The 15,787-nt window shown below is 51.6% G+C and overlaps 1 protein-coding gene across 12 annotated transcripts in view; it reads left to right on the top strand.

The window, feature by feature from the left end:
* The window catches only part of LOC119511160 (serine/threonine-protein phosphatase 2A regulatory subunit B'' subunit beta-like), a 50,636-nt gene that overhangs the window by 11,100 nt on the left and 23,749 nt on the right, over positions 1-15,787 (top strand). For 7 of the 12 annotated variants that reach the window (XM_037805621.1, XM_037805622.1, XM_037805620.1 and 4 more), the window contains exon 2: positions 5,654-5,768. In XM_037805621.1, coding sequence (XP_037661549.1) covers positions 5,654-5,768 — 115 coding nt within the window. Of the gene's footprint in view, positions 1-3,565; positions 4,735-5,582; positions 5,769-15,787 lie in introns of those variants that run through there. The other 5 variants (XM_037805623.1, XM_037805627.1, XM_037805632.1 and 2 more) reach the window with 2 other exon arrangements.

Below are 15,787 nucleotides of genomic sequence, written 5' to 3' on the forward strand. Positions count from 1 at the left end.
GGAAAACCTCTGTTAGCTGGAAAGGCACGTGGCTGGCGTCTGCTTGCTCCCAGGTTGCATTTCAAAATGTTGTTCTCCAAAATGTCTCTGGGTCAGCTTCTCGGGGCAAACTCTGGGCTATTACCTCCAAATGATCAGCAAAACTCTGCTTTCAATGGCTGTCTTCAAAATGTCTAAGTTGCAGCACGGTCTCCTTCTGTCTGAGCTTTTTATATGGTTCCAGTGATTTAATTCAGACCCACCCTGAATGAGCGGGTAACACCTCCATGGAAATTATCCAAATGTTTCACTCACAGTTGATTGAGTCACATCTTCATGCAGACAATCAAAGGATTCCAATCTAATCAACACTAATACGTCAGCCTCCACAAGATTGCATCAAAGATAATGGCGTTTTGGGGGACATGATACATCCAAACCGGCACGGAGGGTTAGGGTGTGGGGTGCTCCGTGCTTGCGGCTCCTCTGAGGTGGCCAGCACATGCCTTCCCGCTCTGTTGAGACCCATGCTGGTGCCTGAGCGGTGGGCACGTTCATCCGTCAGTGTCCGCATGGTGGACACACGTTCATCTAGTGCCCATATGGTGGGCATACATTGATCCATCAGAGTCCACACGCTCGCCCATTGCTGCCCGTGCAGTGTCTATGCACATCCGTCGGAGTCCATGCAGTGGTACACACTCGTCCGTCAGTGCCCGCGTGGTGTCGATCAGTGCCTGCGCTGTGTCTGCACGCTCATCCATCAGTATCCGCTCAGTGGGCACACGCTCATCCGTCAGTGCCCACGTGGTTTCTGCAGGCTCATCCGTCAGTGCCCACGTGGTGTCTGCACGCTCGTCCATCAGTGCCCATGTGGTGTCTGCACGCTCATCCGTCAGTGTCTTCACAGTGGGCACACACTCATCCATCAGTGCCCGCGTGGTGTCTGCACGCTCCTCCACTGGTGCTTGCGTGCTTCCTGCACACTTGTCCAGTGCCCGCATTGTGTCTGCACGCTCCTCCATTGGTGCCCATATGGTGTCTGCAGGCTTGTCTGTCAGTGCCTATGTGGTATCTGCACACTCATCCCCTGATGTCTGCGCAGTGGGCACACACTTGTTTGTCAGTGCCTGTGTGGTGTCTGCATGCTCATCTGACAGTGTCTGCACGCTCATCTGACAGTGCCCGCGTGGTGTCTACACGCTCCTCTATTGGTGTCCATGCGGTGTCTACACGCTCCTCTGTCAGTATCCACACAGTGTCTGCATGCTCATCCGTTGGTGTCCGTGCAATGGGCACCCGCTGGTCCATCAGTGCCCATGTAGTGCTCCTTTCTGGATTGGGTGCCCTGTGGATACTCAGGAATCCGGAGCCATGGAGCACCTGTGCTTCCTTGGGCCTCCTTGTAGCCTCCTTGGGCCTGCTCCAAGGGGAGGTCCGGCCACTGCTCCTCCCAGACCCCCTTGGCCTGGGGTGCGCTTGCAGCTCTGTGTCTGGTCCCGGGGCCTTCATAGCCCCTGTACTAGAGTTGGAGCAGGGAGTACCCATGACCAGCCTCCCTTCTGTGCCTTCTCTGCGCGTTTCACCACCCAACTCTGAGGTGAGTGGTCTCAGAACACGTAACCAGTTAGGCAGACACTGGATGGTTTTCTCGTGGTGCCATCAGCAGAGAGGACGCTTCCACCCAAAGAGCTGATGTGGGCTTTATGACCAGCTGCAACTATTATGCACATTTGGGGGTGTTTTGTGGAAATACTTGCGTGGTGCCAGGCCAACGCATGTACCCGTAACTGTGGGGCTGCCAGCGTCCATGTGCTGTCCCAGAGCGTCCGTGCGCTGTCCCAGAGCGTCTGTGCGCTGTCCCAGAGCATCCGTGTGCTGTCCCAGAGCCTCTAAGAACCAGAGGCCCGGGTGGTGGATGCTCACTGAGGCATGCTCTGCGTCTGTTGGATGGAGGAGGATGATTGGGAAACAAAGGAAACCCTTCACTTTAGTTTTTTCAGAGGACTCAGCCCTGCTTTAGAATTCCTCCCTGGTGCAGACCCATTTTTCCGGTTGGGTTTCATGGCGTGTCCAAGCTGACCGTGTTGAGGTAGGAGATGGTGCTGTCGCCATCCTCCAGAGCCCTGGGCCGGCTCCTGGGCTCGGTGTACTTTCCTGTCTGCGCTGGGGTGTGCTAAGTAGCTGGGAGTGGGGACGCCATCTGTTCATGTCCACGTGATTAAGCTGGTGAGTTCCTGCGTCTGCACGAATGCCCCTGTCACTGCTGAGGGCTTGGCTCCATTCCCCATTGCAGGGGCCGTGGCAGCCCCTCCGCGCTGCTGGGCTTGTGGGGGTCCCAGGCAGGTGAATCTGGGATCCTGTCCCCTCACTGCTGGGCTTGTGGGGGTCCCAGGCAGGTGAATCCAGGATCCTGTTCTCCTCAGCCCGAGCCTTCCCGTGTCCCGCAGCAGCGCCCGGGTCTCTTGTCTGTCACCTCCTGCCGGCCTTGCGGGTTTTAAAATAGGCGCCCAGCATTCTCTTGGTCCCTGTGGCCTGTACAGCTTTGACATCCTTTTTGAAATTTTTGACCTTCCTGTGCTTTAAGTTTTATATGTACCTCTTATAAATAAATATCTCGTTTTTTCAGTCTAATCTTGTGTTTTAACTGGAATATCAAATCTGTGACTTTTTAATAGATTTTTATTTATTTTTACCATCTTATTTTGCATTTCTTTTTATCTGATCCTTTCTCTTTTTTTTTCATTCCTTTTTACGCATCCAATGGTTTGGAGTCTACCCTTTGTGTTAGCTTAGTGCTTCTCCTAGAATTGTCAAAAAACAGTTTTTCCAAGTCCAAAATGAATCAGTATCTTTGTCCTTCATTTGACAAATCCTCCAGCACTTCAGTTCTAGTCCCTCTTTGCCTTATATACTGCTGTTGTTGCCTCGGTTTTGAAAATGAGTTAAAATTCACATTACGTAGTGGGTTGGTCTAATAACAGGAATTGACTGACTGACAGTGTCAGGACTGAAAGGCTGGCCTCCCCCCGGGTTCAGGGACTGGAAGGCTGGCTTCCCCCTGGGGTCACTGTCGTCTGGCAGCAACAGTCATTGGAGTCCTTTGGCTCCTCTGTCCCATGGCCGAGCACATGGCGGCATTTTCTCTGTGCTCTCTGAGTTCCACTGGCTTTCAGCTGCTCATGGCTCCCCTGGCTTCTCCTTCATGTCCGTTTTCCTTTGCTTCCAGGGACTTCTGCCATGGTGGGATAAGGCCACGCTGTTCGCTTCGGGCACCTGAACTAAGAACCTCTTCCAAGGTCCTGTTACAAATGGGCTCCCACCCACAGTTTGGGGCTGGGACCCAAATATGCCTTTTGTGGGGGGCATGGTCCCACCCCTGTGCCTTGTCTTTGCCGATGGGGATACTGAGGCACAGGGACTGCGCCCCTCCTGTGCTCACCCTCCTCCTGGCCCTGCCTGTGGGAATACCGAGGCACAAGGACTGCCCCCCTCCGGTGCTCACCCTCCTCCTAGCTGTGTGTGAGGCGCAGGCCTGCCCACAGGGATACCAAGGCACAGGGACTGCACCCCTCCGGTGCTCACCCTCCTCCTAGCTGTGTGTGAGGGGCAGGCCTGCCCACAGGGATACTGAGGCACAGGGACTGCACCCCTCCCAGGCGGACCCTGCACCCAAGGGGCAGCACTCCCATCCACACACTTCACAGGCTCTGTCTGGGAAGGAAGTGTGCACCCAGCAGTGCCTGAGGTCCCGGAGCGTCACGCACCCTGGCTTCATGATTGGAAGGCTGAGCTGGGCGTGGGGTGTTATTGCAGGACGCCCCGTCATGGGAAGGGTCTCCATAGGGGTCCACACGAGAGGATGGATGGCAGCTTGAGTCTCTGCATGAGGAGGGTGACGCAACGGGCTGAGAAAAGTGGCTTTTAGGTATTTTTAGGGTGTGACGGGCGGAAACAGCCCTCCTATGTGACATGTGGCCAGCTCAGCTTTGCTGGTGGCTGTGGAGGCGGGGAGAGGCTGAACTGCCCGGGGGCGTGGATCTGGCCTGACCTTGGTGTGGGGAGGACGAGCTGGCCTTGGCTGCTTCAGGACACTCGCCCCAGTCAGGAGTTCTCTGTGCCATATGTTGGTTTTGTCAGTGCTGAGCTCTCCTAGGACCAGCCCCAAGGTTGGCCCTGAGACACGGACGGCACGAACAGTGACTTGAGAGAAACTGTCTGCACAAGGAAATTAAAGCCTCTGAGAGAGCACATGGCAGTCCTGCCATGGACCCCTCCCTCCTCCCTCCTCCTAAACTAGGGGGGTGGTCAGATGTCCCCTCCCTCCTCCCTTCCCTCCTCCCCTCCCTGCTTCTGAACTAGGTGGGTGGTCAGACATCCCCTCCCTCCTCCCGTCTCCCTGGTTTGTTAGACCCTCTTGAGTAGTGGAGGAAAGAGCCCATGTTGTGGAGTGACACGGTTTTCTGTGTTTTTGTCCAGCCCTGAGCTCAGAGTGGCATGAGCAGCACAGTGTGCAGCTCAGGGCTGTTCAAGTCTAGGAGGGAGCAGGCGAGGCCCAGGGTGGCCTTTCGTGGCCGTCTTCCGGGGTCCTGGCATCCTCAGTCTCGGTTTCCCCGTCTGCCATGGTCGCAGGCTGCTCTGAATGTGAGGGGCTGTGCAGTCGCCCTGGAGGATCCCCTGAGTTCCCGGGACCCCGCGCCTTTCTCCACCAGTGCACAGGTGCCCCAGCCACCCGGTGGCTCGAGGCATCTGCAGGTAATTAACTCTGTGTCACCAAAAGAAAACTCAAGACTTGGATAACTGAATAAACACAGAAAGGAATTAAAATCAAGGCTCACTAGTTGGTAAAGAAATCAGAAAAGGCTTCATTTTTCTTAGAGCAGCACTGGGCTTCCCAGGTAGCTGGGCACTGCTCCGTTGCTGCAGCAGCTTGGTGTTGAGAACCCCCGTGTTGCACACAGGCTGAGCCCTGCCCCTCGCGTGTTCTCTTGGCTGCATGCTGCTCGGCAGCTCTGCCCATCGGGGCTTGGGAATTCAGACCCCGAAACGTGCGGAGGAACAGGCCATGCTGGGTGGGGTGGGCACCAATGCACCCTTCACAGCGACATAGCACAGTTCAGGTGACACGTTGGTCCCAGGCCATCGCAGATTCCCTCCTGAATTGGGGCGCAGGCCCCTGTGGAGGGCAGGGGCAGGGTCTCTGCTCCAGGGGAGGGCGGGGGCAGGGTCTGTGCTGTAACCGGCGCCTGCAGGGCAGGGCAGGCACATCTGTTGAGCCACAGAGGGAGATCTGGCCTGCCTCACTCCTTTTGGATCCCACTGACCACCACAGGCAGCTCGGTGGAGTTGTGTCGTTAAAATTATGTTGGCCTGACGGGGTCGTGCTTTCTGTGACAGTCAGTCACTGGGGATTTGTTACTAGCATGGTAGTCGCCTGGCAGGGTTTGCTTCCATGTTTGGCAGCTTCGTGTCCCAGTCAGGGACCTCTGTGGCCTGGTACCCCAGGCTTGGCTGCGATAGCCGTGGTGATTGAATCTCGCTGGTTTTGAAGGGTATCTAACGTTCCCACACTGTAACTGAGTGTCACCTGTTTTACTTCTTAGGTTCAGACAAAGAAAGAAGACCCTCTGCCACCCGCCACAAGCCAAAGAATTCCAACCTTTTATTTTTCTAGAGGATGTCCGAAGGACGCCGTGGATGTCGACGCTGTCATCTCCCGGGTGGAGGCGACCTTCTCTCAGTTCCCGCACGAGAGAGCCACGATGGACGACATGGGCCAGGTGGCCAAGGTGGGTGTCCCCAGCTGGGCCACGGCAGTTGGTGTCACCTTCAGTGACCAGTCTCTGCCTGCTTTCACTGCCGGAAATTCTATACATGGGCGGGATTTTATACTGATGCTTCCCATGAAATGCTGTGAGGACACAGAAGTGTCTGTGTACCGACCTGCAGGGGTAGTGGATGTGAACCCTGACATCCGTGCGCGTGCCGACCTGCAGGGGCAGCGGGTGCAAACCCAGACATCTGCGTGTATGTCGGCTGCAGGGGTAGCAGACCTGAACCCCAACACCTGCATATGTTCTAACTGCAGGGGCAGCAGACATGAACCCTGACATCCATGCGTGTGCCGACCTGCAGGGGTAGCAGATGTGAACCCTGACATCCGTGCGCGTGCCGACCTGCAGGGGTAGCAGACATGAACTCCCACATCTGTGTGTGTGCCGACCTGCAGGGGTAGCAGATGTGAACCCTGACATCCGTGCGCTTGCCGACCTGCAGGGGTAACAGACATGAACTCCCACATTGGTGTGTGTGCCGACCTGCAGGGGTAGTGGATGTGAACCCCGACATCCGTGTGTGTGCTGACCTGGAGGGGTAGTGGATGTGAACCCCAACATCCGCGCAGAACGTGTGCGACCTCTGTTCTCGTCCCCCTGCACGGGGTGGCTGCTCTTCTGAGGCTGCCCCCACAGGCCCTGAGTCCTTGTGCCCCATTGTGTTGCCGCGAGCCTTTAGACCCGCCCTTTGGGCATCGTGCCTCTGCACCCCTTTTGCTTCCATTTCCGGGCATGGGGTCTGGGAGGGCCCAGCGCAGATGGAGAGGGAGGAGACCAGGGAGAGTCTGCAGTGTATCCCCGTGTCCAGGGGGAGCTCGCCTTCACGCAGGGCCGTGCGGGGACACCAGGTGGTCATAGGGCAGAGTGAGCGAGAGCAGAAGCTCCTGTGTCCTCTGTCTCCATGGGAGCGGGTGAGGATGAGGCCGGGGCGTCGTGGGGCTGGCTGGCCATGATTGAGTGGTGCCCCGTAAGTGTGAGGGTGTTTCCTCTCAGACCGGCCGTGCTCTCCGGGAGTAGCAGAAGCCGAGGTGTGGTATGGCCACCTGGGGCCCGCTTTAGAAGATGCAGCATCGGTTCACAGGCTGTAGGAAACATGGTCAGCAGAGCTAACCAGACACTTTGCACTTGGGGCTCCTCTCTGTACTCTGTGCTTTCAGGATTTATCATGTTGATCGCTGTAGACTTAATACATCCTGTTTCGTTTCTGTATCAATCCTCTATCACGACTTACTTAACATTTCCCTGTGGATGGGCCTGGAGTGGGGGAGGGACCCGTTGCCTCAAGCTCCCTGCCAGCTTACCCCCACGTGTCACCTGGAAATGGAATTACAGGGTCACAGGACACGTCCCCTAGAAGTGGAATTACAGGGTCACGGGACACATCCACCTAGAAGTGGAATTGTGGGGTCACGGGACACGTCCCCTAGAAGTGGAATTGCGGAGTCACGGGACACGTCCCCTAGAAGTGGAATTGCGGAGTCACGGGACATTCTCCCACTCCCCTCAACGGGACAGCACCTGCAGACCCCAGCATCGTATACACACATGAGCCCTTTGTGCTGGGGTACTCATGTGTCCAGCCCTGCCCTGTGCCAGGTGTTGGGGTTAGCTCAGTGTCCGCTTGCTCTCGCTGTTGGGGTTTGCATCCTCAGAGTGGAACTTTGAGGCTTTGTCTGGGTCTGCTGCTTCCTCTCCTTGGCCTCTTGTGCTCTTGGCATGGTTCTTTGGTTCTCTTCTCGTCCCTCTGTCTGTCGTCCCTCTTCCTCCCTCCTCCCTCTCCCTCCTCCTCTGTCCCTCTTCCTCTCCTCCTTATCCCTCTTCCCCTCTTCCTCTGTCCCTCTTCCCCTCCTCCTTAACCCTTTTCCCCTCCCCACCCTGTCCTCCTCACCTTCCCTCTTCCCCCTCTCAGCCTGTGGTTTCTAACCCTTTTTCCATGTGTCTTGAGGAAAGCCCTGCTGTGTGGACCCTGTCCCTCCGTCCGTTTTATGCGTGAAGGGACGTTTCTCCCCTTCTGGACACCGCTGTGTGCTGTGTGCATTAGGGAAGGTTCTCCTGGTCTGTAGCTCATACTTGTACTCCATTGTGTCATTTTTAAAGACATTTTAAATTTTAAGATGTCAAGTTTGTCAGTCTTTTTGAGTTTTATGCATTGTTTCCTCCTACGTTGCTATCAGAGAGGTGGTTTCTCTTTTCTTCTCAAAGCTTGTTTGCTTTTCAGTTTCCTTCCATCCATGATGAATTCATTTTTGCTCATGATGGGAAGTAGGCATTCAGTTTAATTTTTTGTATATCAGTTGCTGTGGTCACATCACCATTTATGAAACAGACGTTATTCCTCAGTGATGCGCAAAGTGGCCTTTGTCAGAGGCCACGTCTCTGCATCCCAGGACATCTCTGTGTCTGCCAGCCTCTGCGTGTCTGTCCAGCCCCCGTAGTTGGGGCTCCCGCAGCTCCAAGACATGCACCTCGTGCTCACAGCAGGCCCTGCTCCTGCCTCCCCCTTCAGACCCACTCTCCCTCGTGCAGTCTTCCCTTGGGTCCCCCTGGCCCCTGACTCTCTTCCCCATGAAGTCCTCCTTCAGGCTGCCTCTGTTCCTGTATGGGAGCACCCCGATTCCTAACCACCTGTGGGAGCATTCTGATTCCTAACCGCCCTATGGGAGCACTCCAATTCCTAACCACCCTGTGGGAGCACCCCGATTCCTAACCGCCTTGTGTGATCACTCTGATTCCTGTGTGTGGGAGCACCCCAACTCCTAACTGCCGTGTGGGAGCACCCTGATTCCTAACTGCCCTGTGGGAGCACCTGATTCCTAACTGCTGTGAGGGAGCACCGCGATTCCTAACTGTGTGTGGGAGCACCCCGATTCCTAACCGCCATGTGGGAGCACCCCGATTCCTAACTGCCATGTGGGAGCACTCTGATTCCTAACTGCCCTGTGGGACCACCTTATTCCTAACTGTGTGTGGGAGCACCCCAATTCCTAACCACCCTGTGGGAGCACTCTGATTCCTAATTGTGTGTGGGAGCACCCCGATTCCTAACTGCTGTGAGGGAGCATTCTGATTCCTGCAGGTTGATCTTGTGTTCACAAACATGCTGCTTTGTTATGGGTTCTAACCCTATGTCTGAAGTTCTCTCAGATTTTCTGGGAAGTTGTGTGGTCTGGAGTGACATTTGGGGTCTCTTCCAAGCCTGGCACACTGCATCCCCCTGGGTCTCACTCTGACTGGCAGCAGGCCCCACTGGTGTCTTTGCTTGCGTGGGGTTTGCTGCAGAGACAGGCAGGTGTCCCTCCTGGCTGAGGAAAGCCCTCTCTTCCTGGTGCCTTCTCATTCCACGTTTATCCTGGAGGAACATTTTATCAAGACTCATTTTATGATCCCTCCACGTATTGAGATGCATGTAAGATGGTCTCCTTTGTTCCGGTTACTTAGTGACTTTTGTTGATACATTTTTTGATGCTGAATTTCTTTGAATTCCCAGGATCAATTGTGTTTAGTCATGCTCAATTTTTATATACAGTCAGATTTCATTTAATTTTCCTTTTAAAATTTCAAGCCCACATAAAACTGGAGAGAATGGTGTAACAGACCTCCATGTTCATGTACCTGACACTGAACATCAATAATTATTGACATGTGGCTGAACTTTTGTCATCCCTTTTCCTCTACTTCCTTCCTCACCCAGCAGCCTTGTCTCTTAACACAAATCCTACATGTTGTATAATTTCCTGCTTGAACGTGGATGTTTCTCTTTCGAAAAAATATTTTAAAGGCTGTTCTTTCCCGTTGAATTGCTTGGCATCCTGGTCAAAAAGGAGTTGCCGTGATTGTGAGCGCTCGTTTCTGGATTCTGAGTTGCATCCCGCTGCTCTGTGTCTAACCGTACAGAAGCCACCACTGCTGCTCCCCACCAAGTTTGGAATCGGGAGGTGTGACTCCTCCATCCGGGTCCCTCTTTTTCAGGCCCCCTTTGGCTGTTCGGGGCCCCTTGAGTTTCCGTCTGTGCTTTAGCATCAGCATTTCGGTTTCTACAGTCAGGCCAGCTGGGTGCGCTGGCTCGGTACACCAGCTTGGGAATGTGCACCTAAACGTGTTAACTGTCCTCACCTCGGAACACGCGTTGTCTCTGCATCTGTTTAGATCTTGCTTAATTTCTTTCAAGAATGTTTTATAGTTTTCAGAATGTTTTGCCCCTTTTTAGTTAAATTTATTCCTAGTTTCTTCCTTTTAATGCTCTGGTAAATGGAATCGGTTTCTTAATTTTATTTTTGGTTTCCTTATTGCAAGTGAATAGAAATACAATTGATATTTTGATCTTGTATCCTTCAGCCTTGAACTCTTTTGTTAGTTCTAATTGTTTTTTAGTGTATTCATTGGGATTTTTTACATACAAGATATTATCTGCAAATAGATAATAGTTTCTTTCTTTTTAACTGGATGCCTTTTATTTCATTTTCTTGCCTCATTTTCCTTAATAGAACCTCTGGTATAATGTTGAAGAGCAGTGCTGCGCTCACTTCCCAGTCGTAGGGTATAAAGTTTCCAGTCTTCTAGCCCTTCCCCATTAAGCAGGATGTTAGCTGTGGGTGTTCGTAGATGCCGTTTATCAGGTTGAGGAGGTTCCCTCCTATTCCTAGTTTGCTGAGAGCTTCTATCCTGGAAGGTGCTGCATTTTGTCAAGTGCATTCACTGGGCGTATTGAGATGATCATGCGGTTTCCGTTTTTGATACTGCCAGTACAGTGTATTGAGGATTGGATATTTAGCTAAGCTTGCATTCTTGGAATAAACCCCACATGGTAATGACATATGATCCTTTTTAAATATGCTTTATTCAGTTTACTAGTGTTTTGTTGGTGGTTACTGCACCTGCATTCATCAGAAGCATTGCTCTGTAGTTTTCTCTTCTTGTCATTTTGTCTGAGTTTGGTTTGTCTGGCCTTGGGAAGTGTTCCCATTTCTTCTATTTGGGATTCCTTTTTTAAAGTATCTTTTAGATACTGTTTTACAGTTACGTGCAAACCTATATGTGGTTCTTTGGTCAAAACTGAAAAACTGGATACGTTCAGATAAGAGGTCATCCCTGTCTGTTCTGCTTTGACCCCTCCCCACCTCTGTAGTAATACATCTCCATAGCTTTGGCTTTCCCTTTTGTGTCATTTCACTCTTTGATATGAGCAAATACATATATATATATGCACACACACACACTCCCACCTGCATGTTTAATTTCTCCCCCTCTTGGGTCAGAAGTGGCACAGCCATTGTACCCATGGCTCTTTTTCCAGTAAGCAGTGTGTCTTGGAAGTCACTCCACAGCCCTCAGGCAGTTGTCTCTGCAGGACATGTGGGAGCATAAAACAACTGAGCCAAGACTGTGCAGAGGGAGCTTAATAACCCATGTGGAAAGTTAGATTGTTTTGCAGCCTTTAAATTTCTTAGATCCCAGAAAGAAAGGAACTAACATTTAGAAGGAGTTTCTAACGCAGAGGCCCCGCAGGTTATCTCACAGAAAACAGGCTCCCCATAAACTAAAGAATGAAGGCTGTTTAAGGCTGTCCCCGCCACAGTGGTGCCCCAACCCCAAAAGGTGGGTAAAAGCAAGATCAGATATTTCTGTAGGACAAACAACTGAAAAGGCTTGCTCTCCCTAGATAGATAATGTAGCTGCTTTTCTGAGAAGAATAATGGGCTAGAATCCTAACAACCTGTCAGCCTAGAAGTTGACAGACACCCACCCAATCGAGGCCCAGAACACACTCAGCAGGACCCTTCTCCCCCAACACCCTTCCCTCCCCATGTGGGTTTTTCCTTTTAAAAATGCTGCTCTCAGATAGAGGGCTGGAGCCATTTTTCCTTTCTTTCTTTTCTGATGGCTCCCACCTGCTTTCTTCTGCTTTCTTCGTCTAATAAACCTTAAACTCTCTACTTAAACCATGACTTGCTGCGTTTGTGTGGATTCTTGAACGGCTCTGAACCTAACAAAATTTTTTCTCAAGATGTTGAAAACTCCTGTGATTGTTGATTATAACTGTATAGGGAAATGAAGAAACAACTTAAGATATTGTTTATTTACTATGCTGTAATTTAAAACATTGGAAATATGGAGAATTAAAGTGTTTTGTTTATTTTGAAAATCTTACCAAGAATGGTTGAGCGGTGCTTGCTTTCTTCTATAAGTTAGCAGTCTGAGCAAGCATCTTTTCTGTGCACAGTGTCACACTTCTCTCTCTGTTTTGACCAGCTTTCAGCAGCTTTGTGCTGTGAAACATCTCTGAGTGTCCCTTTAGGGTGAAGTTGTTTGACCAGTGTCAATTCCTATGGGACATGTCATCCTTTTGCTACAACCTCACTCAGCCTCCCCACAGTCAGTGGTTTTTTTGGATGCCATTTATGTTCCCTCGGAGCCCTGGAAGTAACGTGCAGTGTGGTGAGAGCCTCCACACACCTTCCTTGCTGCCACTTGCTGTCGCGCGGCTTGAATTTCTGTTGTGTGCTTTACGGCCTATTTCTTGCACATCTCAGCTAACAAATTTGCATCCCCTTCGGTTGTAGCGTCAGGGTCCTGTCTGACATTCTGTCTTAGATAATAGGCTTTAAAAAGTTGAAGCAATTCCTTGGCCTGCTGGCTGGATTAGTGAGGTTCTGTTTGGTGGTAGATAGCACACTTTTGCCTTGCACTCGAGTCCCTAAGAGAACCCAGGTGTACTGGGGTTAACTTTAAAAGCTGAATGCTGGGGCTTGCAGTGTCTGCCCCTGCAGAGATGGGGAGCAGAGCTATGTGCTTTCTGCCGTGTGCCACGTGAGGATGGGCAGCAGAGCGCAGCAGCCAGAGTCCAGAGACCCTGGAAGCCGTGGAGCTCGGTCACTGCTCACAGCTTGCTGTCTAAAGAGTCGGCGGCCACTCATGCTCTACCGTGGTGACTGAGGTGAGCCATGCTGGCAGGAGACCGCTGTGGCGTCATGGCACCAGGCCAAGGCAGAGAGCCAGCACTGCATGTGCACACACACTCGTCCTCTTCCAGGACACTGTCCTTACACACACACTCCCTCCCTTCCCAGGGATGCTGCCGAGGCACACAGAGCCAGCACTGCGTGTGCACACACACTCCTCTTCCAGGGACACTGTCCTTACACACACACTCCCTCCCTTCCCAGGGATGCTGCTGAGGCACACAGAGCCAGCACTGCGTGTGCACACACACTCCTCCTCCTTCCTCTTGCTCTCCACCATGTGGTGAGCCTTGGTTTCACCTTAGCTGGTCCGAACTGGAGAGTAATGTCCAGCCCCACTGGGTGGTCACAGCCACACTGCAGTCCGTGGCCGGGGCAGGTGTCCTCCCCCATTTTTTGTCCATGTGTCTTTCGGTCAGGGCGTGTGTGGTTTTGCTAGAGACTCTCGGATTCCCCTCCCTGAGGATGGCGCTGCCCTGAGTTCTCACTGTCCGGGGAGGATGGCCTGGCCTGGCTGACCTGCATCGCTGAACCAGGAGGCGGCCAGGGTTCCTGCTGGCCCTGACCAGCTGCTGACAATTCGTGTCTCAGCACTTTGCGTTCCTTGCGCTGAAGGAGTTTGCTGATTCGCTGATACTGTAGGGTGAAAGCTTAGCCACTCTTGGCAGGTGAGATGGTGTGCGCTCCGTGTTCCTCTGACTGGTCTTGTCCAGTTTGTCAGTCAAGGCTGACTGAATGGGCCAAGTCGTTTCTTTCATTGTTTTCTCTGAGACAGTTTGAGAAAGAGAGGACTATCAACCTGTGACAGTTGGGTTGTTGGGTTCCTGTGTCCAGTTTGCCAGGGGATGGTGCCCAGGTGTCTGGTCAAGCAAGCACTGGCCTAACCATTACTGCAAGGACATTTGTGGCTGGTTAATAAGCCAGAAGGCTGGTTTATTAAATCATCAGTCAGTTGGCTGCAGCTGTGGCTGATGACATCAACAAAGGGTGTGTCTTCCAAATGAGAGAATGCAATCAGCTGGTTTTAATCCAAGCACTTGACAACTTTTAAGGGAGAAGAGAGAACCTTCACTTCTTCAGCCGGCCATTCTCTCCTGGGGAGATTATCGAAGACCTTCATCAGAGTTGCTAGCTCACTGCCTGCCCTATGGAATTTGGACTCATGCATCCCCACAGTTGCATGAGACGCTTGTATAAAATCTCGTGTTTACTGATATCTCCTGTAGGTTCTGTTTCCCTAGAGAACCCTAACTAATACACTACTGGGCCTGCTCTCTCCGTAACTCCTAATTTCCTTTAAGTGCTGTTGGTTTATTCAAGTTTTTCATTTCTTGAGTCAATTTTGATCATTCATATTTTTTCTAAACAATTTTTTGCATAACGTGTAAAAAGTATGCTAAAGCATTTCATTTTCTTGTATGATTTTTTAAAATTTATATCATATCTGTATATATGACCCTTTTTCTATATAGGATAGTTTATTTCTGCTTTGTTCCCTTGATTAGTCATATTAGAGACTAATTTGTAATTCTTTTTTCAAATAAACATCTGTTTTAGTTTCTGGTTGCTAAAAGGACACACAGGTTGTCTTAACAACAGGAACTTACGGGCTCACAGTGGCAGAGGCTGGAGGGCTGGCTTCCTCCGGGGTCTCTGTCTTCTGGCTGTGGCCATCCATGGTCCTTGGCTTTCCCGTCACATGGCGATGCACATGGCGGTGTCTCCTTTCCCTCCTGAGTCCGCTGACTTCCAGTGTCCGGCTGCTCCATGGCCGCATTTTTGTGTCCACTTCCCTTGGCTTGTGAGGATCTGCCCTTTGGACCAAGGCCCCTCCTCCAGTGAGGGGGAGCGTCTTCCGAGTCCCATCCGCAGGTGGGCTCCCACCACAGGAACAGGGCCGGGCCTGGGGGCCTGGTTCCGCCCCCAGCGCATCTTTCAGCCCTGTGGATTATTTCTGTCATTTTTTGTTTATCTCTTTCATGAACTTTTGCTCTCATCGTGATTATTTTCTTACACTCCTTTCTTTATTTTGTCATTCTGTTTCTAGCTTCTTTAGTTGAACACTTAATTCTTTCTTTTGGGGGGGTGCTCTGCTTTATTGGGATAAAATTTACATACAATAAAGTTCACAAATGTTCAGTATACGGTTTGATACACTCGATAAATGCATAGCCCTGTGTATCCTCCACCACAGTTGAGACATGGAATATTTTCATCACCCCAGAACTTTCCCTTGTGCCCCTCTGTGGTCACCTGCTGTCCCCCTTCCTTGGACAACTGCTCGCTGTTACTTTGCTCTATTAAGTGTCTCATGAGGAGGGTAACAGTGTGTTGCTGTCTGCGCCGGGCCTCGCCGCGTTGGGGTCAGTGGCCGATTCCTTTTTGTTCTGGTAGCGTTGTGGTGGCATTCAGTCGTGTGGCTGGACCACAGTCAGTCAGTTCGTCTGTCTGCTCCTTCGTGGATGAAATGTGTGCTTGGTTTCAGTCCTTGTCTCTTTGAGTGAAGCTGCAGTACGTATTTGGACGCAGGATTGGTGGAGACGTTTGCCTTTTTCTCAGCTGAGGCGTTGAATTACCGGCTCATCTGGTGATTGTGTTTAATTTTGTAAGAAACTGCACGATGTCTTCCAGACTGGCTGTGCATGCTGCATGTCCAGCCTGCCACGGAGGAGAAGGCCACTTTTCCAATCTGCTGACACGTGGCTTGGCTCATTTTAGCCATTCTTATGGGTGTGTGGTGACATGACTGGGGCTTCCTTTTTCATTTCCCTGATGGTTATGTCCAGTACTTCTTTATGGTTTTTTCATCCCTATCTTTTTTTTTTTCTTTTCCTTTTTTGGCCACTTTCTTGAGAGGTGCAATAAATAGTACATGTTTGAAGTGTGTAATGTACTAAGCTCTGGTGTGTGTACTGTGTGAGACCATTGCAGTCCAGATACTGAGTGTGTTCACTCCCACAAGTAGCTTCCCGGCCCCTTCCTAGTGCCATCTGTGCCGTGCCATGTCGTGTGTGC

The sequence above is a fragment of the Choloepus didactylus genome, chromosome 16, assembly GCF_015220235.1.
Source record: "Choloepus didactylus isolate mChoDid1 chromosome 16, mChoDid1.pri, whole genome shotgun sequence".
Lineage (NCBI taxonomy): Eukaryota > Metazoa > Chordata > Mammalia > Pilosa > Megalonychidae > Choloepus > Choloepus didactylus.